This window comes from Helicoverpa zea, chromosome 27, assembly GCF_022581195.2.
Source record: "Helicoverpa zea isolate HzStark_Cry1AcR chromosome 27, ilHelZeax1.1, whole genome shotgun sequence".
NCBI classification, from domain to species: domain Eukaryota; kingdom Metazoa; phylum Arthropoda; class Insecta; order Lepidoptera; family Noctuidae; genus Helicoverpa; species Helicoverpa zea.
This window is the reverse complement of record NC_061478.1, coordinates 5380562-5405577: the sequence shown is the minus strand read 5'-3', so window position 1 is coordinate 5405577 and position 25016 is coordinate 5380562. Positions and strand designations below refer to the sequence as shown.

Genomic DNA, 25016 nt, shown 5'->3' with positions numbered 1-25016 from the left:
GTATATTTATATTTATATTACATAAGTAGCTACACTCAGTAGCTACTTAATGAAATATTTACTAGGGACTAACTAGGGACTACCATTTAAAATAGTTAATTATAATTTAAAGTAACTTGTAAATGACAATAGTTTTAGGAAAAAAAACAGCCAAATTAATTACTATAATTGTGATTTATTAAAAACTTAAAACAAATCAATACTGGTATTGATAACCATTGCAACCACAAGCGCAGTTGCCAGAGATAGACACGGCACCACCAGCTGGGATCGCACCATTGAATCCTATAGATCCCATGATCGGGACTTGACCAGCCAAAGCCGTGTTACCAGCTACGGGCATCTCTCCTGCAACTCCCACATTGCCTTCACCGGCACCACCGTATGACGCTAATCCGTAAGGAGCGGCAAATCCGGAGCCGTAACCGTAAGATGTCTGGGCGATTGCAGGGTTAGAAGCGTAATTGTAGGCTGCGGGAGATTGAAGACTAGTGTAGCCGTAGTTGCTTGAAAGTCCTGATCCGTAGCCGAGGGTTGATAAGTCGCTAGCGTAGTTTCCAATGCACTGGGTGAAAGCATTCTGGAAGAAACAATATTGAATTATAAGAAAAGAAAGGAGGCAAGTATCAATGTAGCTGCTTCTAAGTTATATTCTTTCTAAGTATATCTTGGACATCAATGTCTAAGTCAAATTGAAGGAATTAATGACAAAACCTGGACTTAAAAGTCTGAAATGGCGCTTTGAGCAAGCATGGCGATTAACGCTCATTCCTTTTCTGTATGAAAAGAGGCCTGTATCCTATAAGGGGACAGTTAATAGGCTGATAATGTTGGTACCCTTACCTGAATCAAGCAAGCTTGAAAGCAAAGCAATAGAACAGTGAAGGAAGACATGATTGAAGTTTAGTGATACTGAATCGAATGATTTTCATGTTATCATATCAACGTTTTATATTGATTAAGTTACATTATTTTAGTTCTAATGAGGAAATATTACGTGATTAGTTTTAGTACATGTATGTCTATGCAGTCTCGTGTTCATCAACGTGATCTTATAATGAATGAGGTTGGCTTTTTCTTCAGCACAGGAAAATAAGTCCACCGCTGAACTATAAAACCCTGAAAAGATGTTTCGAATTGGAACAGTAGTTCTTGGGATTAATGCATTTAACGAATGACGTTTGACTTTCATCTTGAGTACGACTTCGATTTTGACTTTCACTTCAACTTCTGGTCATGGTGTTTGTACCAACAGACCCACATATATTTATTTAGTACCATGTAAAAAAATCTTTCCAAAATGAACACGGCGTGACCCAGAAAATTAAATTACCAACCCATTACCTAATTTCCGACTAAACCAACGAAGTTACAAACAATTTTCCTTAAAAGCAATGTGAAATATTATCGTCAGAACCTAATCAGTAATTTCTTATGTAGTCGTCATGAAATAAATCACTATCTAACAATACTTATTAATATTATGACACTGTTACACACTGATTATATTTACTTACATAATGAAACAAAGGCCTACTATAAATATCGGCGTAAATTCGTCCAAAATCATTATCGAATTTTACCTCAATTTCAAAGCTTTGTAAAGAAAAACAAAATGGCAGCCAAGGCAATCCTTGTTCTTTGCGCTCAAGCGGTCTTGATCCAGGTAATTTGTTTAATCTTTTCTTCATCATACGAGTTTAAATTCAGTCTTTTATAGTCCTTTTTTGTAAAATAAAAGTCTCAGTGAAAGGTGAAAGTGGAAAGGTGGCTGTTTCCTCGTGGAATTCCTAAAGAGAAATCCCGCGTTCATATCTGGTCAATCGCTTCAGGTTTTAAAGACCTAATCAGTCTTTTGTTATGAGTACTAAAGAGTGCAATTCGGTATTCCCTAGTATAGATTATTGAAATCCGAAGGAAATGAATAGCTTTGCAAACGTTCTAAAAACAGGATCTTGCTAACTGTATCATTCCTTTTTCAGGGTATCTACGGACAATGTATTGGCAACATCAACAACGCAATTGCTGCTGAGGAGCTCGCCCTAGCCGGCAACAGGCTCCCGTGCGGCTCCAACCCAGCAGGGCTGAGCGGCTACCCCGGCAGCTACGGCCTGGCTGCCAACTCCTTCGTGCCGTCCAGCGGCGGCGGCTTCGCAGTCACCAGCTACTCCCCCATCGCGCCCACCGGCATCACCGTCGTCTCGGAGAACGCTATCGAAGGCGCGCTCACTGTCAACGGAGAGCTGCCGTTCTTGGGCGCTGTGGCTGTGGACGGCGCTCTGCCCACTGCCGGCGCGGGTGGCATCAACTACGGCTGCGGCAGTGGCTCCGTGGCTATCGTCAGCGAGGTCGCTCCTGCTGGACCTTTCACCCCTGTAGGTCCTGCTGCCACTGGTCCTGCTTACCCAGGAGCTGGGTATGGTTCCGCCGCTGGTTTTGGTTACGGAGCTGGTCTTGGTGGACGAGGGTATGCAGGCCTAGGATTCGGATTGGGAGGATGCGGCAGCGGTGGTGTTTACTAATTTAATTAATTTGGTTTAATAAATTGTTATTTAGTTCTGTACTTCGTATTTTGATATTTTTAACTTCACATATTGTTGAAGTAACAAAGGCGTTCAGTCTGTACTTATTGAATTGAAACTTTAGGTAAGTAATCATATACATGACGATATAAATAATGTGTACTATAACCGAGTTATGACAAAGTATGTCATGCACAAAGACTGTAGAGTTCCGGACTTTTGGAGGACGAACGTGGTCCCGGAGCCCACTCGTTAAAGACCTTTTGTGACAACTTTATTCGACGAAGGTAATGATGAATAACCAGCGACTATTTCGGGCGTAAACTACTGCTCAATGGAAGAATGCTACTTGGTAGTAATGGGATGCTAGTGGACTAAAGAAGGGGAAACTATAGGAACCATAGTTAGTAATGGGAAATTATAAGTGTAGCCACAAAATTATTTATTGGACACATGATTAAACTTCTAATTTTATAACTAAGCAACGGGGAAATGACATAGCCTCTAATAAACTAATTCGTCTTTTTTACAACGCCAACTATGTAATAGAAAGCTTCAATAAAAGATCATCAATTATTGTAACTTGTCCTTCTTATTTATACATTATTATCTAATTTACTAAATCGGCCTCATTTTTCCAAAAACGAGCCAAGAAAAACGAGATCAACGTTTTTCTTGGCTCGTTTTTTTTTTTGATGGTGGAATTTAATTTGGATTCATTTTATTTAGCATATTGCCATTTATAACCTTCAATTAAAAAACATTGTATTAAAAATTGAAGTTAGTGACGAAAACGAATCGCAGCAAAACCGACTCCACGTAGTCTTGTCTGCCCTACCCCTAGAGTGCAATTCAAAACCGCGTAGGCGCGGAGGGGCGAGGCGAGGCTGGCCGGCGGAGCCGGCCAGAAAGCCGTAGCTGCGGCGGTGAGCGTGAAAACCATCTGCGACGATAAGCTCGCATGGGACCGCCGGAGCCCCGCAGTGCCGGAGCCGTGACAGAAGCCATGCTTGCTGCATGTTGCATGCTTAGGTACTTCCATGCTGGGTCAATTAATATGGGATGTGTTATATTTTAAACAAAAAACTCAGTACGAGTTAAAAAATTAGAAGCTAAATAAATATTTTTATGATGTCACTTAATAGTATTTAAGAAGTTTACTGTTAGAATGTATGCTACAAATTTAGATGCAAAAAAATAACCATCATGCTGAGTCGTATTTAGAGTGGAAGATAACTCGTGGCTAAGATAGTATTATTTAGATGCTCGACGCTTTATTAATTGTGGCTGACTTAGTAATTTAGATGGCAACATACATTTTTGGGGGCGAATAATGATATTAAAAAGAAGCCTGTTTAAATAGCACCCGTTAGTAATTAGTAATTTTACTAGTTAGTAATTTTGTCATTTAACTTTTTTCTGTAGTCACATGCAATACCTACAAGTTATTACAATTTTCCAGTCACCAATCGATATTTTATTTTTATTACTGTGTAAAAGCTATTTGTGAAATCATATAAATGACCTTCAAGTGTCATATTTTTCTTCTATAGTCTGTTTTTTAATCTCGTAGACTAAATTGACACTTGCAAAATGTCAAACATACAAATAATGTTGCTAGCTATTTTGTGCAGTGTTGTATTTACGATACGGGTTTGTTGAATCGTAACTTTTTATCTCTAATAAACGAATTTAATATTCATTCAAAGTTTTATATTTACAATTCACGTACGTATACACGGCTGCATGACGTGTTACAAACTGCCAGGGATATCTGACCACGCAACGCCATGCGTGATCATCAAGAATAAGCCCATTATTTCAGGATGACTTATTGTAAAAAAACGATACCTGATTTTATTAACGCTAAGTTTCGGTCGTGCCACATCACTATTTAAGAATTTGCAATAAACTAACAACACTCGTAATGTCAGTTTAGTCTACGAGATTAAAAAACAGACTATAGTTGTAAGTTTTCCGAAAATGTAAAAATAAAATAAATAAAAATAACACCTACCGATAACAATGTCTAAAATAGCAGGTGGAGACTCGCTAGCTCACTTACCGGACTTCCAGAAATTAGTCGCTAAATGGCAAACAAAGGGGCAACAGGGACAAGAGCGGCTAAAGGCTGCCTCGGCGGACTATAAACGTCAATCATGCGCCATCACCGGTCCAGTCACCACTTACCATGAGTGCTCTGGGACTCGGCCCTGAACAGCCAATGAAGACAAGCTGAAGGCGGGAGACCTGTTCTTCATGGCTCACTCCCACCAGCCAGACATTATCTTCTCCTTGGAGCACTAGGTGTGTAGGTTCGCCACTTCCCTCCATCCGCCTCAGATGCCCTGCGTGTTGGAAATATAATGATTACAAAATAATTATGAATATGAATATTATAAACGCATTGGTTTCTACATTAAGTTAGGCTGCCCGTGTAAGAAGTCGAATCTTCTCATGAATAAATAAGCTATAAACATAATTTGGTAAAATTCTGGAGGAAAAGTTTATTTTATGCCATCTGTGTTTAGATACATGAACCTATATGTGAAAATAGTACTTTAGTTGGCAGATAGATGTCGCTGCACTGTGCTATAGTAATTATAATATTACTAAGAATTTTAACTGACTTCCAAAAAACTTCATAGAAACTATTTTTAATTAAAGTCATTCATGAAAATCTGAGTAAAACCAAACCTTTTGGTTGGGATGACAAAAACAGATACATTCGAAATGAACCCCTCATTTTTGGGAATCGGTAAAAAAATACATTTGATCCATTAAAGAATTTGCGACATTTTTCACCAGATGACTTATGACTGACGAACAAGAAAAATTACGGACTTTCGACCATTCGACCGAGTGCGAAACGAACTCATGGACGAAGGCAAGGCATAAAACTAGCGAAAATCACGTTTGTCTTATGGGAGTTTTCCAATTTTCAGTATTTGTTGTTATAGCGGCAACAGAATTAGGCACATCAACTGTCTAACCATTGTGGTTTATCAGATACAGGATACAGTCTAAGTAGTGATAGCCGGAAAGACAGCAGAGTCTCAGTAATAGGGTTATAATCCTTTTTCTACAGAATCCTAAAAAGTAGGTACAATTTTAATAAGATATATTTCCTTAATCATCTCATTGGATTAGTTACTTCGTAATAAATATACCTATATATTGTGATTATTTATCACTAGCCGTTTTCCCTCAGTTTCACCCGTGGCTACTATGCTAATGCCGGGATATACCTACTTCTTATGTTACTCGAGAAAAGTGTAGCTTTCCAACAGTGAAAGAATTTTCAAATCGGATCAGTAGTTTCGTAACCTTTAGCAAACAAAAAGGTCAAGGTCAAGGTCAAGGTCAAGGGTGTGTTCGTAACAAACAAACAAAAAATGTTTTACGTTTACTATACCTATATATAAAAGTACAGATAAACCAAATAACATTTCATCACTCAACCACATATTATGCTACTGAATAAATACAATACATAACTATTCACGTGTTAGAATTCTACAAAATGCAATGTAGCCACAGACGGCTACTAGTAATATAATATTATTACAAAAATAAATACTCATAAATTCATACTATGAAATATAACTAAGCAGATAATAAAAAAACTTAAGTAACATCCCTTATCGATAAAGTTGTATCGATAAACGATTGTGTAATGAATCAATATAAAAGATGAAAGTTTTTTATTGCAGTTGTCAGTAAGTTTTTAAATCTCACAAAATGTGTTGTAAAGGAGTTTTAGTTTTCTGCCTTTTTGCAGTTATTTTACAAGTAAGTTTATTTACTTTTTTTGCTGATTTGTAGGTACATCTATTACTTATTCATCGAATTTGCTGTTCGTATTAGATAAAATCTACGCAGTGGTAATCAGTTTAGTGTAAAGCTGAATAGTCCGTTTGCTTGTAAACGCAAATCTCTGGAGTACTCCAGTCCGACTCGCATGCCCACTTAATGAGAAAAGCTATAGGCAAGTTCTATACGGGAACGTCGCGTACCAACGCTTTTTGGTAGAAGCTCGCCAAGAAAGTTATACAAAACAGCTGGGGATAACAGAACATGTCTAACAACAGACTAGCTACTCCAAGTTAAATTCAACTAATACAGAAATTCCACAAAATTCTAAACCCTCAATTTATCTTTTCCAGAACACCAACTCCTTCCCCATTGGTCTTCAAACACCATTAAACTGCAATGGAGTCCAACAACTCCAAGAAACTGGTTCCCCCATCATCACGGAAATAGTTCCCTCCCTGCAGTTCGGTGACGTGACTGTGACCGGAGATCTCCCAATAGGGGGGAGTATTAAAGTCAAGGGTGTGTTCCCAGTGTACGGGACTGTGGCTCTGGATGGAGGACTGCCGACCAGTGGGACGGCGGTTGTTAACACTGGATGTGGCAATGTGGCTTGAGATTCATCGTCATCTGCATCTTCCGAGCCTTTTCCCAACTATGCTGGGGTTGGCTTGAGATTGGGGCAAAATAAATTATTGTTTCGTTATGTTTTTGGTTTCATTTTTATTTATATTCAAAGAAATCCTCATTAAGATTACGCTCCACAAAACCGTTTACCTACACAGTTTGTTTGTCGATTTGAGGAAACTGAAAAAACTGTTGTTATAAAAATACGAAATCTTTGTGCATTTCGAAGACACATACAAGAATGGTATCCAAGAGCTACAAGAAACCAGTTCTCCGGTCTTCACCGAGATCGTTCCTTGACGGGAGATCTCCCAATAGGGGGGAGTATTAAAGTGAAGGGTGTGTTCCCCGTGTACGGGACTGTGGCTCTAGATGGTGGACTACCGACCAGTGGGACAGCAGTTGTTAACACTGGATGTGGCAATGTGGCTTGAGGTTCATCATCATCATCATCTTCCGAGCCTTTTCCCATTTATGTTGGGGTTGGCTTGGCTTGAGATTGGGGTTAAATAAATTATTGTTTGGTTATGTTTTTGGTTTCATTTTTGTTTGTGATTGTACGAATCCCTTGCGAAGGAAGAAATATGACTTAGAAATATGTACCTATATATAGGTACTTCTATATACTAAATGTAATATATAATGTTGTTTGCAAAAGGCTCCGAAACTACTCATGCAATTTGAAAAAATATGTATTTCACTGTTAGGAATGCGAAGGTAACCGCTCTCAAGTCCAAACCGCTAACTGATTTTAATAAAATTTGGTCCAAAGATAGAGTTGACCTTGAGAAAGAACATAGGATAGTTTTTTATCCCAGACTTTTGACGAGTTCTCTTGGAATCGCGATAAAACCGAACTCGACGCGAGCGAAGATGCGGGCGGAAGCTAGTAGGCTATATTTTGTCCGGGTTCGGGAAGAAAAACCCCCGTGATGCGAGTCCATGGAAAACGGCTAAGTATTTTCTATAGTTTTTCTAGGCCCAATAAAACTTCAAAGTTCTTTAAACTTTTAATAAGCGTACCAAGAGAGCTTATATCTAGTGAAAAAATACTCTTTTTAAACAGGTAAACAATTATTAAATAAACTTGTAGCTTCTAAGTATCTGTCCGGTCTGACATCCAGTCTTACATATATCTTCTTACACATAGGGGTATTAGGTTGCCTGGGTAACCTGGTTGAGGAGTTCTGATAGGCAGACGCTCCATTTGAAGATCAGTTGCAACAATTGCAGCTGTACTGTCCTCTTTTGGGACAGCGGGATTGTTAGCTGGCAAGCAGCCTTACCTAGGGATACTGGGTTGTAGGTGTCACTGGATTAAGGAGGTCAGATAGGCAGTCGCTCCTTGTAAAACAATGGTACTAAGCTGCATCCGAGTAGGCTGGAAGCCGTTCCCAACATATGTAGTTGGGAAAAGGGAAGGCGAATGATAATGATGAGGCCGGACTTTTATCCGGGTAGATAAGTACGCCGAATAACTTAGAATAATTCTAAAGGGGTGAAACCGCTGACAAAAGCTAGTTTCCAATATTGCTCATTTGGTTGAAGAAAATGTTCAATTGATCAATATGATTAATACCAATACGTGACGTGATATAATATCAAAAGAAACAGTTGCATAAAATAAGTAGGACGCAATAAAAACAATAGGTAAGGTAATTTCATAAAATGTAGTATATTTCACGCCATATCACAACAATACATATTTATTACATAATATTTATCATCGATGTCACAAATATTAACAAATTCGCCATTTTGAAATTTTACTTGTCTTTGGTAGGTTCTTTTCAGTTTATAGAAATATTTTCAAGATACAAAATTAGAAGATATATATATAAAGTGTAGTATTTAGGTTGGTACCTATCTGTAGTTTAAAACAACAACAAACTAAAAACCCAATTATAGTGAAAATACTTGAATAGATGACTATTGACCTATTAAAAAAAATATTTTCATTATCAACAATTTCTATCACACAGAACTTACATTTGAAACAGTAATATACTTTCAGTCGCAAAGCTCGTTAGATTATTTTAATCTAAGTTTTCAGCCTTAGCTTTAAAAGTGCTGGCACACTAGTGGATTTTATATGCATATATGGATAGAAAAACCGCTAATGTAAAATCGCTGAAAATCGTGTGAAATCTTATCATTCGCTCGAACAATCATTAACCAGTTTTGATGTTTAAGCGATGTTAGTTCAAATTCATTTACACACATTTTAATAATTAAGACAAGAAATGAAAATCCTAAGTTCTTATGCTCTTAGACCTCTTTCATGAAAACAGGTATTATTTTTGCCCCCTTTGTCTCAAAAATCTTCCCAATTTAGCCCCCTAAAAACATCGCTTTCAAACAGAACTCCAAATCATAAACGTACCACTTAGGCCTAAGTTCATCAAGAACATAAACGTCCATTTTTCTCAAAACAACTATTTACTTTGAAGCTATACGAAAAATATCATTTTAAACAGTTGTTTTAAGAAAACTAACTCTCATGTTTTCAGTGAACTTGCGCCTTAAATGTCTCTACACACCACATTTTTTAAACGCATCCATCCATCGCTTGTGTGAATACAAACAGTTCTATAACTGAATAAAGCGTCCGTCGCTGCGTTTAAAAAACGTAATGTACAAACACTACATCAACCTACCTCAATCTATCAATTTTCATCAACGGATATTCAACCTTATCACAATAGCGGAAGGTAGAAGTTCCATTGGCAAAATTTGATAGATCCAAATAGGTTGACCAGCTGGCTCTAAAATCCCTTCATTTAGAAGATGTAAGAGTATCCAAGACCGTTATACCCACAGCCACAACCGCACCCACATCCACCATAAGACACAGGGGCATACGCATAAGTAGGTCCCACTGGTACCGGCACAGTGGCGACTACATTAGGGTTCAGAGGCAGGGTCTCTGACAGTAGGCTGCTAACAGTGAGGAGGGATAGAGTGTCGGCCAGACTGGCAGCTACGCTGGGTTGGGCGACTGCTGTTACGAGGGGGGATGAAATAGCGATGGGAGCGTTGCCACGGCAGATTGCTTGGCTGTAGGCGTTCTGTGGAGAAAGAGAAAATTGGAAGTTGAAAGAGATGAAAAATAATGGAAAAATAATAGTGTGGTGTGACACCTTTCATATATCTAACTTCCTAGTAGTTCCTAACTAAGCTGGCAACGTATAATTTTCTCATAGTCAACTAAGTCAATTATTGTAAGCGCTTCTGTTTTAAGAAGATTGTCTATGGAGTTTCTTGCCGGTTCTTCTCCATGAGACACCGTGCACCATAGATGTAATAAAATAAACAAGATTGCGCACGCTCAAAATATATATTTACGAAAATGAACTCTATTCCAACGCAATAAGGTACTAAATTTGTTGCATAATACACAGAGGCAAATCCGAGCCGAGAGGGATAGTTAGAACGGAGGCCGTTTGTCTCTTTCTAACACCTTGCCAGCATAAAAAAATGTTGTGATCAACAGTTTTGTCTTCCCAAAAAACAATTGAATCACATATATTTTTATCTTATTTTAACAATTGTAAGTCAACAAATTAATAAAAATCGCATTAATTTATTATACGAATAAATTATTTATATAAATTATTATTCTTAAAACATAAACAACATAAATTTTTATTTTGTTTTTTTTTTTTTCTAGCGGTAACCCTGACCATTCTTGGCGCGTAATCAGCATTTAAAATTTTGTTATATATATTTTTTGTATTATATAAATCAATTGAAACTATTTAAATGGTGAAAAAGTGTTGCGTTTATACTTGTAAAAGTGAATCCTATGGTGGTTGCAATATATCGTTCCACAGGTTAGCTAATAATAACATTTTCGTAAACCAAACAACTAGGGTGCCCATGAATTCTTGTAATGAGTGAAAATATGGGTGATGGATTTTAAAACTGTTGTACTATTGTTATAGCTTCCCAAAAAATGAAGAAAGGTGACATAAATGGCTCAGCAGTCTATATATGAAGTAGAAATACAAAAAAAACAGTCTTCACTTCGAATCTTCCTACTTTTATACTGCTAATTCCCGCTAATTATTAAAAGCCTTTATAAGTATCTTAAGGTCACAAACTGCGTAAGTTAAAACTTCAATACCAATCTGCGTTTAATAATCTTAGCAAATTCGGATTTGTCTCACATAGCTTAATCTCATAGTCACCCTATTAGAAAGGGACAGACAGCCTCCGTACTAACTATTTCACTCGGCTCGTTTTTAGGGTTCCGTACCTCGAAAGGAAAAAACGGAACCCTTATAGGATCACTTTGTTGTCCGTCTGTCTGTCTGTCTGTCTGTCTGTCTGTCTGTCTGTCTGTCTGTCTGTCTGTCTGTCTGTCTGTCAAGACCCTTTATCTTAAGAACGCGTGGACGTATCAAGCTGAAATTCACATAAAATACTCGGGTCTATTGTCCCTTTAGGCTGTGAAAATATCAAGCTTCTAAGCCAAGCCAATCAAAAGATACAACCGATTATGTCGATATTTTCAACAAATTCTCGACACTCGCAAAGGAATCAAAACCTACAGGGTACTTCCCGTAAACTCAGAATCTTGAAATTTGGCATGAAGCATTGTTATATAATGCAAATATAGGAAAAATTGCGAAAATCTCATTTTTTTTGTTATATAATATAATAAAAATATTTTAATAAAATGAAACTCACTACCTTATTTCTCACGAACGAATAAAGGTACCAAATTGAAATTTATACCAAATACCTAGGTCTATTGTCCCTTTAAGCAATGAAAAAATCAAACTTCTAAGTTAACGCGATCAAAAGATACAGCAGTTTTACCAACACCTTAGACGAATTTCCGTCACACGCTAGGGAATCAAAACCTACAAGGTACTTCCCGTGAACTCAGAATCTTAAAATTCGGCACGAAGCAACGTTATATAGTACAGATAAAGGAAAAATTGCGAAAATGATAAATTTGAAGTTACATAAAATATTAAAATATTATTTTTGCTTACATGACATAAAATATTTTTTTAATAATTATTAACTTTCCTACCCTTTTTCACATGAACGCGTAGAGATATTAAAGTTTTGAATAAAAAGTGAAATTCATATCAAACACTTCTTAAATATAATGGCCTCTAAACTGTGAAAAATTTTAAATCATTCAAAGGTCATTGGGCACCTTAGTATGAAAACCATACCCACGGCGGATACGAACGAAATATAGCACAGTATAATGATAAAGGCTCTGATTTACTATGGCATTAGTCGCATCAATGTGAACCATGGGAATCTAGAGAAAATCAGGTGTAAACATCAAATATTTTCCTCATTTCAATGGGGAATTTAAACGACCAAGTTTGACGGATTTGAGAAATCATTTCTTTGTAGTGAAAGAGTATACTCGCCGTTTATTTCCATTGTCATCAGGTCAGGATCTGATGATGGAAATCCTGAGAAATCGAGGGCAACTATCAGAAATTGTAGGCATGCATAGGATTAAAACTTGATTCTCAGATGTATGTCTGGTGATACTATCAAACAGTGAAGGTTTAGAGCTTATCTGATGATGGAGACGTGAGAAAGTCTCATCACCTAAAATAAGCTCCAACACAAGGTTACGTTATAAATTGTAAAGGAGTTCCCATAACTATATCTGATCTTAGCTGTCGATCCCACAATGGCAGTCAAACCTATCTTTGTGGAAAGTCTTCGCCAATACGAATAAAATATCCCCAAACACGTGGTAGTTGCAACATACCGTTCGGGAGTTCCCTTGACTCTCTGTAGTCTGCATAATCAAATCAGCTCCAAACCTTCACTGTTTACCAGTACCCTCAAAAATACACTCACATGTCTGGTTATGACTCGATGCGTGCCTACAATATTCAAGAGTTGCCCTCGATTTCTCAGGGTTTCCAGATCCTCATCAGATCCTGGTCATCCGGATTGGCACCTTCCTTCTTTATGAAATGTCTTTAACAATAAAAACTAGCATTGCAACCTGTACAATCCTCTGAAACTGCTTATCTTTTCATCATCAGCCTATCGCAGTCCACTGCTGGACATAGGCCTCTCCAAGTGCACGCCACTGAGATCGATTTTCGGCTACTCGCATCCAGCTCCTGCCAGCCGTCTTGCGCAAGTCATCACTCCACCGTGCCTGAGGACGTCCTACACTACGCTTGCCGAGGCGTGGTCTCCACTCTAGAACTCGTTTACCCCAACGGTTATCGGTTCTTCGGCTAATATGGCCAGCCCACTGCCACTTCAGCTTGCTGATTCGGTGGGCTATGTCGATGACCTTGGTTCTCTGACGGATTACCTCATTTCTGATGCGATCCCTCAGAGAAATGCCAAGCATAGCCCTTTCCATAGCCCGCTGAGCGACTTTAAACTTGTGGACCAGCCGTACCGTCAGTGTCCACGTTTCGGCTCCGTAAGTCATGACAGGTAGGACGCACTGATTGAAGACTTTCGTCTTTAGGCACTGTGGGATCGACGATGTTAGGACTCGACGTAGCTTCCCAAATGCAGCCCAACCCAACTGAATTCTCCTATTCACCTCGTCCTCAAAGTTGTTTCTACCTAACTGCAATGTCTGCCCGAGGTATACATATTTCCGAACAACTTCGAGAACGGCACCGTGTATCGCAATCGGTTCCGGTAGAACATGTTCATTGAACATGACCTTGGTTTTGTCCAAGTTCATCCGTAGGCCGATGCGTAGAGAAGATTCAGCCAGGTCGTTCAGCATTTGTTGTAGGTCCTGCAGCGTTTCTGCCATGATGACGATATCGTCAGCAAATCGCAAGTGAGAGATGTGTTCGCCATTGATGTTGATGCCACGTCCTTTCCAGTTCAGCGTCTTGAACATATCCTCCATTGCATTAGTGAACAGTTTCGGGGAAATAACATCCCCTTGTCTCACTCCTCGATGCAACGGTATGGGCCTTGTTTGCTGATTTTGTACTTGGACGGACATTGTAGCGGCTTCGTAGAGACATCTCATCACTTGGATGTATCGCCAATCTACTTGACAACGCTGCAGGGACTCCAGAACAGACCAGATTTCAACCGAGTCAAAGGCCTTCTCATAGTCCACAAATGCTAGACACAGGGGCTGATTATACTCTTCGGTCTTCTGTATAATCTGCCGCACTGTGTGGATGTGGTCTATGGTGCCGTATCCGCTCCGAAACCGAGCCTGCTCCGGTGGTTGGAATTCGTCGAGTCTTCGCGCAAGTCGGTTCGTGATCACTCTTGAGAACAGCTTATAGACGTGGCTTAGGAGGGAAATGGGTCGATAGTTCTTCAACTGGGTTTTGTCTCCCTTTTTGAAGAACAGGACGACAACACTCCTACTCCACGCCTCTGGAGTTCTCCCTTCAAACAGGACGGCATTAAAAAGCTTCTGGAGCTCCCCCAGTACGGGCTTTCCTCCTGCTTTTAATAGCTCTGTTGTAATGCCATCCTCGCCAGGGGCTTTTCCATTTTTGAGCTGTCTCAGAGCGATCTCGATTTCGCCACTGCTGACTTCTGGCAGGTCTTCGGTGAAATGGCGCGTTAATGTGGCTCTAGAATCCTCATTTCCGGGATCAGGTCGAGATGCATGCGATGCGTATAACCGGCCATAGAAATTTTCCACTTCCGAAAGGACTGCGGGCACCGAAGAAACGACTTCTCCACTTGTTGTGGTCAGCTTCGTCAAGTGGCTTCTTCCAAGAGATTGTACGAACACCTTTGACCCCCGATTCAGCTCAATTGCTCTTTCAATGTCAAGAGTATTGGAGCACCGGAGGTCACGTCGTACGTGCTTGTTGATCTCTTGGTTTAGAGCCCGCTTAGCTGACGAAGTGACAGGTGGGTTTTCACGTCGTCTCTTCATAAGCCCTAATGTCTCTTCCGAAAGTTTTGATTTCTTGCCCTTACGCTGCATGTTACAGAATCTCGAACCTTCCTCCCTGAGGATCCGAACCACATTTTCGTGGTTCTGGTTAACGTCTGTTGTGGTTTCCACGGCGGCAAATCGGTTCTCCAAATTTGACTGGAACGTTTCAGATCCTGTCATGGTTTGGAGCAGTGTTGGTCGGAGCCTGGCCTTCATCAGACGGAAACGTTCAGCCTTGAAGTTGATATTCAGAGAGCCTCGGACAAGTCGGTGATCGCTACCGGTATTAAACCTATTGATCACGGAGACGTCTCTGAATATGTGCTTCTTGTTCGTCATGATGAAGTCAATCTCATTTTTAGTCATAGTGTCGGGGCTTTGCCACGTCCACTTCCTTTGGGGCTGCTTTTTGAAAAAAGAGTTCATCAAAAAGAGCCCCTCACGTTCGAGGAAGTTGACGAGCATTTGCCCCCTATGATTCCTGCTTCCAAATCCATGGGATCCTACTGCCGATTCGCCGCAAATCTGTACTCCCACTTTAGCGTTAAAGTCCCCCATGACAACGGTGTAATGGGTCTTTGTAGTGAAGTGGAGGGCCCTTGATATGTCATCAAACATATCCTCCACTTCATCGTCTGAATGTGTCGAGGTCGGTGCGTACACTTGCACTATCTTGAGGCTATACCTGTCGGTGAGCTTTAAGATAAGGTACGCTACCCTGTTCGACACACTAGACACCTCCACAACGTTATCAGCTAGGGACTTATTAACCAGAAACCCAACGCCACCTTGGGATTGTTGGTCTCCCTCTCGGAAGTACATTAGGTGACCTGATTCGAGGGTTATGGTGTCCTCCCCCTCTCTTCGAACTTCACATAACCCTAATATGTGCCACCTAATCTTCCCAAGTTCCACCTCGAGTTGCGCCAGATGCGAGTCAAGCCGTAGCGTGCGGCCGTTGTACGTCGCCAGAGTCAGTTTTGTTTGGTGGCCTCCCGTAACCCGGAGATTCTTCGCACCCCCTGCCCCGCCGTAACCACGGTCGCCACCATGACCGGGAATAGCGGGACTGCCGGGAACTAGGGGCCGTGGCTTTTTTGTGCTGCTCATAGAGGTATTTAGCCTACTGCTATCACGCTGGCCAGACGGGTTGATAGAGGGTTTTTTTCCGAGTTTTCCTTCTCTTGCACTGGTGTTTGGTGCATTTTATACTCCATTAGTCGACTTTTACGACACCCACTGGAAGAAGGGGTAGCGACATATGTATTCTTAAGCCGTCGCTACACGGCACTTTATTTTTGGCTTATCTTTTATATTTTTCAAACGATCCTGGACATTCGTCTCCATGGAATTTTAATAAAATATTTATATTCAAAGAAACGTCATACCATTCTCTACGATTTAAAACTACTTTGATTCATGTCCGCCACTTTTTACAAAGCGGGTCAGATATGCCCCATGACCTTTAAGACATAATTAGTTATTTTCAATCAGATTTCTGAATGATGACTATAAAATGTTGTATATAAATAACTTCAATAAAATAACTTTTACAAGGTACTGGCCTACTATTTTAGTTATATTATAAAATAAAAAATATTAACTATTTTGACTCTCACGAAATTACCATAACTATGATTGTTCTAAACTGAACGGTTGGCGCGAAACTCACTTTTTATCTATACAGCATTTGTACGGAACCCTCGGTGCGCGAGTCCGACTCGCACTTGGCCGGTTTATTTGGGTTTACGTGCGCAGTCCTGTTTACTAATATTATGTCTATGCCGTGCACCTAGCTATTGACGTTTCGTAAGAATCTGTGGTAGGGCTGTATGAAATAAAAACCTTTACAATGCCAGAAATTATTGAAAGGATACAGGAAAGTTAAGCAAACAATTTTTACACCTTATGCAAAAAGGGGGTTATAGGTAAGTTAAATTAAACGAAATATATTTTTTAAAAGACTTACCTGGGCAAGAACAGCCACCACCAGAATGAATGCGAAGGATTTCATTTTTTTTGGGTTTATTGTTTTCTTCGAAAAACAAAGTTTGAATGTACTGACCCTTTGTTTAACCTAGCATTTATACCTATTAATTTCACAATTAATTGACAAATTACACTTACTATCAACGAGCGAAAATAATTTCTTCATTGGAATAACGTAATTATATGGGGCAACCCTACTTTGATAAAAGTTTTCTTGTATGCTATAGTTCACCGGGCTTGTTTCAAAGAGTTACCGCGGCCCTGGTACATGAAAGACTTATGAAGGAACATGATTTGTTTAACTCAGTAAGATTCTGACACTCCTCCGCTGCAACACATAGCGAGAGGGGTCATCTGGGGCCCGATTCTCCTAAGTTAATAATGACAAAATTGAATAGAAATCGAATCGCAATATGATCGCAATAGCAGTTTTAATCATTACGGGCATTCTGCTACTAATATAAGACCAATCGTATTCCAACGACATTGGATTGGTTTGCGATTGGTCTGCTATTTATAGGTGATTTTGGTCTATACGGTAGTTTGCTCTACAATCATATTGCAATCGTAAATCATTTGCAGACAAAATGGTTCATTATTGAATGACAGAAAAGGATAAAAACGTTTATTTCAAAGAAAAAATAGCGGAATGCCACATACCTACGCTTCAATCGTAATCGAGTCGTGATTGGATCGCAGTCGAACGTGAATCGTATGCCGCTTAAATAAAATTAGGAGAATCGGGCCCCTGATGTTTGTCATCTGATGAACTTTGAATTTCTTCACTGTTAGAAACACGGAAACGGATAAGGAAAAAGTAATAGTTTTTTTACTCTTCTAGATAATGACAATGACAAAGGCAACGATATTTTAAAATATCATTGACTCGATAAGACTAGGACTAGGTAGGTACAAACAGAAGACTAAATCAATCCATCTTTTGTCATCCTCCCCTGATTTTGATGATAGTGAACTTCGCAATTCTGAAGTTAGCCAATAACCAACTAATAAATTATTTTTTGACAGTTGCGCGTGCTTGCCTAAATGGATGACCACCGCCATTTTTAAAATTTTCGATTGATTAGGCTACATTAACTTTTATTTATTTGATTAGGCACCACTATGGAACTTGGTAAGCAAAAAATCCTTAAAATAATTATTCTATTTTAAAATTTGTAATATCACCTTTTCTACGAAAGCGATAAGTGTTTACAAATATCTGATAATTAAATAAACTTTACATTGACCATTCAAATTCCGGTGACATTTTGAATTTTATCGAATAGTGATGCGGCATAACTGTTTGTTATGTCATAGTGATACTTACCGATTATTGAAATCGCAATGTTGTAATCGATAAAAATCGGTATACAAAACGTTGCGATTACAATATTTGATTTATTGATAAGTTAATTTTGTTCGAAGTTTGTTGTATTTTAAGTATATTTAATTATTTATTTTAAAAATGATTCTCAGTGTTAAATTATTTATCTTCTTTGTGGCATTAAATGTAAGTAAATAATAACTAAAATATTTTTTGACGCAAGTTATTAAAAAAATATATATTATCAATTAGAAATCTACGCTATTCGGGAGTGTACTAGACTATATTCTATCCATTGTAGATTGTGAAGTTTTTTCCGTTTGTTTTGTATATCGGGTGAAAGAGGTAAAATATGCTAGTAGACACACAAATTACTATTATTTACTTAATACAAAACACACATTGCCTTTTCCAGGGAGTCTTTACCCAAACTCTGGACAACTTAATATCAGAACCAGCACCAGTGACCACTGAGGACTCCAAAACATCTTCAATATCTACCACAGACTCCAAATGGCAGCAAATCCTGCCAGCTTTGCAAACAATGAAAAGTACATCTAAAATCAAAAAAGAACGTCTGCTCAACGTTGCCAAAATCATTAAATTCCTTCTTGCTGACGAAAATGAAAATAAAAACAATGATACCTCAAAAATATGTGAAGAAATCAAAGAAAATGTTAAGGAATCTGAGACAAATGAAATGTACCCAAGCCCGGTAATAATTGACTACGAAAATATTGTAGAAGAAAAACTGAAAAGCATTCAAGAGGTTATTGATGATAAATCTTATATGCTAGATAAAGTTACAGCTGAAAATAAAACCGAGATTAAAGATACACCAGCTCCGAAAAACAAGACAGCAGACTTCAGCAAAATATTATCCAAAATATCAACAGCATTAGCTAAATTAAAAGAACACAAAAATCCCACACAAACTGAAAATAGTAATCTTTCAGAGATACCGACGATGATGGTCCCTATTTTCCGCCCAAAAAATGGCTGCAAAAATGATTTTAATCCTACACTGTATGAAAACTCACAACAGTTAGGAAATTCAGCTTCCAGCCAAACTGGAATGAACCCTATACCAAGCAAGTCAATGTTCAATATCCCTTGTCAACGAGCATCAGATATTTTAGAAGAGACTGCAAATTATCCAATGCCGAAAGAATTTTTCTATGAAAACCAAGCAGCAAATTTGCGCTCTCTGGCTAAGAACACAAAGTTGAATTTAGATAATTTGCCTTTTGAAAATGTTGTTCCGAATTCAGTAACTTGTGTGGATTCGGATGACTCAATAGCGATTCTTTTTAAGCCGAAAACAATATCGCTGATGCAAGTGTATGGGAATTTGTTGAAAAAACTTACTGTGACCGTTTTAGTTCCATATTACGTTTCTAAGTTACCATTCTAGATTAAGTTTCTTAAGTTACTTTTAACTAGTTATAAGTATTTATTGTATTTATTCTAATATAACGCTACACGATTAATCACATTTTGAGTTTTCTTTTTAAATATTCCATTGTGATTATATCCTTATTCTTCAATCAAAACATTATCTTCCTCTCACAGATTTTTAACATTATTAACTATCCTCCATATTTTGTAGTCGTAGAATTGCTCAATTCATAAATAACTGCATAAAGCCAATGCAACATTGCAAGCTTGAAACATGCAAGCTCAGATTTATGTTTCTACTTTGTTAATATGAGAACTCATTCATTTCAACTTTGAAACTTTGACTTTACCGGTATTATTCCTTCGAGGTTACTCGTCATCCTATTTATGTAATGGAAGAACGAATGGATGTTGTTACTCATCATTCAAAAACTGCTGAAAGGGCTAGAAGGCTGAAAGGGCGTAAAACTTGCCCATATATAGGTATACCGAAATTTTCTTAGATTTACAAATTGTAGATACTGTTGTAGTGTGTCCGGGCCCAGCCAGAATCCGTTTGTTTAATAAATCAGCATAGAATCTGGAAGTTGGTAGTGTTCTATTTTCGTGCCAGGGAGGCCTTTTTAAAATACTGCTTCAGACGGATTTGAGGAAACTCTGATATTAAGGCTAGTTAGAAATTAAACTTACAGCTAACTCAATAAGAAGATGATTCTTTTGTTGCTATCTATGTATATAATATCAATTTTATTTATAAAGAACCGTGTAACTGTATTTTGGAGAAACAACTGGAATAAATAAAAATAACTAGGCACTTAAATAGCTACGTTACGATCCCGAATTGAAGGATCGTTTGTCCTTGCCAATGTCTCAAATGATTCATTGCCGAATCCACCCTTTTGTACTTTATGTCGAACTTTGGTACTAGGCCAGATTCGGGCCACGCCCTTGTTTTTACGTGGTAAGTATTTTGATTGTAAATGTAGTCCTTTTCTTAATGATTAGAATAATAATTCTAATGGGATAGAAAGTTAGGACTCAAACAGAAGAGATATGTCAATGGAATAACGTAACCTAATGAATGGGAACCTCTGTTGGTTTATTTTAATAAGCATTTTAACTTTAGGTACGAATGGATGAGATGAATGTACTCTTCAATATATTTGTATGTAGTTTTCAACTAAAACACCACATCCAAATCGATTCATCCGTTTAAGAGTTACGGTGCCTGGGAAAGACAGACACTCTAACTTTAATTCCTTTTTTTTAACACTCCTCTTTTTTCGCTGCTTAAAAATAAATACAAAGTAATAAGCACTGCAATACATACAAACAGTTTACAAATACAACACTTGCGTTTGAAGTTAAGTAACCCAACGCACGTGAGATAAGCCACGTTTCTGCTTAGTTGAAATACTTGGGTATTTCTTTAGTTTATACCTTGCTTTATCTGTATGTGAACATTGTTACTTATTAATAACTTGGAATGTTGAGTTAAACTTTATGTACATGTTTCAGAGTAGGTCTTAAATTAAAATTTGATTTTATATAAGGAAAACCACTACTTGGTTACCACAATAACTTGGGTTTGATTTTAACTTGGGTATGTAAATGCGTTAGACAACAATATTCGAGTTAACTAATGTGTAGGAATTACCTATTGTAGGTACATATTACTTAGGTATTTATTTATCATCTCAAAATTTTGTTTTTATGATATTATAACAGGTAATGCATAGTAATCCAAATACCTGTGTAAGTTCATAACCACCTCACTTATGAACATGATCTATCTATCAAACATAATACAATCAACAAAATACCTACCCACCGACAACTGCATACAAACCTCTTCGTATAGCCAGAATGCGCCACAGCACCTATACGAACTATGTAGGCATCTACAGAGTACAGTGACCCAATTCAGTTCCAGGAATTGCAGGCAGCCACGTAGTCTCATTCAGAATATTGAGGGCTTTTCCACGTGTATCTTGAAGAGAAAAGGGAAATTCAACTGTATTGCAAGTATAGTTTAAACTGTAAATACGAATAGTAATATAAACGCTGCATTATTTTCTGTAATAAGACTTTTTTGACCAACTGCCTTTATAGACACACAGTAAATTTGTTACGGGTAGGTCAGGTTCTTTCTGATTATCGCTTTTATAAGGCTAACTTTAGAGTCTCGCGTCTGGCACCTAGCTATGAACGATGAAGAACTGTAGCTTCTAAAGAAAAACCCTAGTTCTTGCGATTAAATAAACGTATAAACAAACTCTTCAGCTGCATAATGTAAGTAGGTATATCCAAAATATTTTGCATAATCAACATCAGCTGATCACAAAAACAACTCATTAAAAAAACAAACTGCGCAGTCGATATTAGCATAATCAATGATCACGGCTGGCTGTAACAAAGGACATTAAGGGCGAACTCGGAGGGCAAGGCATAGCTAGCGACTAGTCACGTACGCATAGAGTACTTGTGGAATGAAAATGCGCATTGAAGTTAAGAATGCAAAATTTTTACCAGGTTTATTTGGGTTTGTTTCGGATTTTAAATTGAGTAAATAGGCATTGAAATGGTTTAGTTAGGTTTTGACAAAAAATATAAAAAGGCTAGTCTTTTTGCGAAAAATGCGATTCTTTACTAAGCCAATATATTCCTGAAATCAATCTCTTTTATAAAGTACCTATTGTTGTTGTTCTACAGGTATTTTATAAATAACTTTTGACCCGAGAAACGCCTTGTCGCCATGCGGTTTTTATCCGTGAAGCACGAAATCCATACTAAGTGTGCTTTAAAAAAATCTTCATCAGGAGGTTTATTTTTCAGGGTATTTTCATTTAGGTATAGGTGTATTTTTTATTAATTTAATATTTATATTCTTTGTACAAAATCCATAAGGTCTATAATCGCTACACAAAGAAAACAATCGAATGTGCGAGAGAGGGTGTAAACATCGTGACGTCACAGGAGGCCACTGCGCTTGTGCGGGATTATTCCGATGGTCCACACTGGGGAAGAATTTTCCACCTGCAAAAATATATTAAGGTAAGAAAGAACTGTTTTCGAACAGTGAGAATCCTTGGAAACTTACTCTTAGTAAAATGCTCATGTTTTTCGCAAAAGCACAGGTACTATTGACCTGTTTTCTAAGTAGATACATCCAGAAAAAAAATTGAATTGTTCCATTTCAAAAAATTAAAGAAGTTCTTATCATAATCTGCTTTACTATTCAGCGAATGAAATTGAAGTTAACTAGTTAACACAAGAGGAAAATTCCCTTAAAAATCGATCCGTGTATCTCGCCCCATACTCCCTAAAAATAGAGGGTGGGTTGCCTACTTATATAGTATTATACCGTCGATGCGGCGACTAACTCAACTCTAGTCGTGGACACGCCGTAGAGCCTGAATGTCGTTACCCAGGATACAACTCAATACTAGAAAAAGTCACAAAAGTGTAATCGATATTAATGTGCTACACAGAAAAAAAACTAATCATTCCTTAATTGGAAGATCTTACTTTGGTGAAGTGTAAATTAAAGTGAAGTTATGACGTTATATGCCTTACCGGCATCCAGTTACATGATACAAAAAAGAAAATTAACGGAAATTGAGTCCCCGAAAAGTAGTATGCCATCGTTACTTTTTCGTAATCGGTAAGTTTTTAATCGATTCCTCCTGTTGTTATGTACGCATTACGGCGCGGCCCAATCGATAGTACTGCTGCGAACTTCACTACAGTTCTTGTTGACGTTTTGTTTTGTGGGAACGGAACGTTATCCATGGTAACTCATGGTTGTCAATGTCGGTATTGATTTTTTTCAAGTTTGGTGTATTATCGTCTCAAATGTATTGAATTATATTACAGTAATACTCTATTGAATAATTTAAATTGGAATATAATCTTTTTCTCAAGAAAAATATACGATTACGTCATCAATTATTTGAAGTGTTTTAAGAAGTTTCGACATACGTATAACGGAGTGTAATTATCGAGAATAGAAACGTCACGCATCCGGTGGCCATTATGGAAAAATTATGTTATGCTACCAAATTCAGACGGCTTGAGCCACGTGTGTTTTTGTATGTAAATAGCGGACTTCTCAACTAACAAGTTAGCACCTTTCGCCCGCACTTCAAGTTGATTATTCATCAAATCAAACCAATTTACACTTATTCGTGTTCATCGTAATCCGTGCGATCTACGCAATTTGTGCGATCTCTACGGTCTAACCGTGTTTTTCTTCCCAAGTTCTTTCAAGGCTTAAGTACGACTCGCCAAGATGACGAAGTTAATACAACAGTTAAATTTTAGTAGTAGTATTAGTAGTAATTACAACAATTACTACGATGTCGTTGGTTTGGAGCCACCCGCTGTCGAAAAGAAGAACTACTAGTAAGTCATTTTGATTTCTTTTATTTTGCTTATATCTTGTTTACTAATACGTAATTAGGCCGTGATAACATGGAAACGAGAGTATTGAGTGTTCAAATAAAGAACGGGCTAATTACGTATTACCTTTTACATTGTCCTTCTATTTCAATTCAATACGTCACCATTGTTGTAATTGGCTGATTACCTTCATGTCGCAATCATTTCTGTATTTTTGTCTAACCTTTTTTTTCACGTGGAGGTTAACTCCATCGAGAATTTTATTGCGTTTGAAATTGGAATGTGGAAAGAAAGATTTGAATTTCGATATGGCGATTGGCGTTTGTTTTTTTCTGCTTTTGATTTCTTTGTTGTTACAAAATGAGTTAAGAACTATTTTTAATACAAATCAGTTCCTATGCTACCGTGATGTAGCTTTTTCCTGTTCATTATAATATGCATGAACTGAGATTATGACCCTGTTTGAAGGAAATATTAAGTACTTCCTAGTATTCCTTCCTGCATTATTGTACTACTTCATCAATTTTAGAGTAAAAATATACCTGATTTTGAAAATGTACCTAAATTTTGTTGTGAAGGTCATGGATGTACAAATTCCAAAGTGTCTGGCTAGTTTAAAATAATCAACTACCTACATTTACTTTGGCAATATGTAAATGTGCACATTTGCACAATATTGACCATTACAATTTAGGCTGATGACTTTCAATTTCTAAAAGTAAATTGATGAGTAACAACTACCAGGTACTGAAGATGAATGGGTGGTTCCCCTAAAAGGTTTTTTTTACTTATGGGTCGTAATTTCTCATTTCATTGTTAGTTTGGCCCTGGAAATACTTGACAGATTAAAAAAAAATTCATTGTTCGGTAGCTACACTATTCCTGAGTAACAGAGGCATTTATCCAAGAACGGCCAGTCGTTTCCACGGGAAGCAGCTGAAACCGCATGAAATGGCTATTGATAAATGGACCGCTTGATGTGTGCCCAGTATTTCACATGTAAAAAAAAAAAAACACATTGTGGTAGTTGTCGTCGAGCCACAAACTAAACTCTGCTTGT

The 25016-nt window shown here is 37.9% G+C and overlaps 3 protein-coding genes and 1 long non-coding RNA gene across 5 annotated transcripts; 2 read left to right on the top strand and 2 right to left on the bottom strand.

Moving 5' to 3' along the window:
* Positions 1–155: 155 nt before the first annotated feature.
* Positions 156–4870, bottom strand: LOC124643548 (chorion class A protein Ld19-like). 2 transcript variants are annotated; one of them, XM_047182559.1, is made up of 2 exons: positions 4713–4870; positions 156–580 (listed from the first exon to the last, which is right to left on the bottom strand). In XM_047182559.1, exons 1-2 carry the CDS (start codon positions 4854–4856, stop codon positions 197–199), a joined length of 528 nt encoding a protein of 175 aa, XP_047038515.1. In that variant the 5' UTR covers positions 4857–4870; the 3' UTR covers positions 156–196. The 2 variants fall into 2 exon arrangements, with proteins under 2 accessions (XP_047038515.1, XP_047038516.1); XM_047182560.1 differs by lacking the exon at positions 4713–4870 and adding an exon at positions 844–958.
* LOC124643547 (chorion class B protein PC10-like) lies at positions 1616–2522 on the top strand. The gene is made up of 2 exons (XM_047182558.1): positions 1616–1666; positions 1983–2522. The coding sequence occupies exons 1-2, from the start codon at positions 1616–1618 to the stop codon at positions 2520–2522; spliced, it is 591 nt and encodes a 196-aa protein (XP_047038514.1).
* A 1388-nt stretch (positions 4871–6258) lies between the features above and the next one.
* Positions 6259–7010, top strand: LOC124643523. Its single transcript, XM_047182529.1, has 2 exons — positions 6259–6314; positions 6689–7010. The coding sequence occupies exons 1-2, from the start codon at positions 6264–6266 to the stop codon at positions 6950–6952; spliced, it is 315 nt and encodes a 104-aa protein (XP_047038485.1). The 5' UTR covers positions 6259–6263; the 3' UTR covers positions 6953–7010.
* A 15390-nt stretch (positions 7011–22400) lies between these two features.
* LOC124643251 lies at positions 22401–23352 on the bottom strand. The gene is made up of 2 exons (XR_006985895.1): positions 23132–23352; positions 22401–22591 (listed from the first exon to the last, which is right to left on the bottom strand). It is a non-coding gene; the product is annotated as an uncharacterized LOC124643251 (long non-coding RNA).
* Between the last annotated feature and the right edge of the window lie 1664 nt (positions 23353–25016).

Excerpts from the sequence above, each read along its gene's own strand:
- LOC124643547 (XM_047182558.1), top strand. The coding sequence starts at position 1,616 with ATGGCAGCCAAGGCAATCCTTGTTCTTTGCGCTCAAGCGGTCTTGATC. Across the intron at positions 1,667-1,982 it reads CTCAAGCGGTCTTGATCCAG|GGTATCTACGGACAATGTAT; the intron begins GTAATTTGTTTA and ends TTCCTTTTTCAG.
- LOC124643548 (XM_047182559.1), bottom strand. The coding sequence starts at position 4,856 with ATGGAGGGAAGTGGCGAACCTACACACCTAGTGCTCCAAGGAGAAGAT. Across the intron at positions 581-4,712 it reads CGAGTCCCAGAGCACTCATG|AATGCTTTCACCCAGTGCAT; the intron begins GTAAGTGGTGAC and ends TGTTTCTTCCAG.
- LOC124643523 (XM_047182529.1), top strand. The coding sequence starts at position 6,264 with ATGTGTTGTAAAGGAGTTTTAGTTTTCTGCCTTTTTGCAGTTATTTTA. Across the intron at positions 6,315-6,688 it reads TTTTTGCAGTTATTTTACAA|AACACCAACTCCTTCCCCAT; the intron begins GTAAGTTTATTT and ends TATCTTTTCCAG.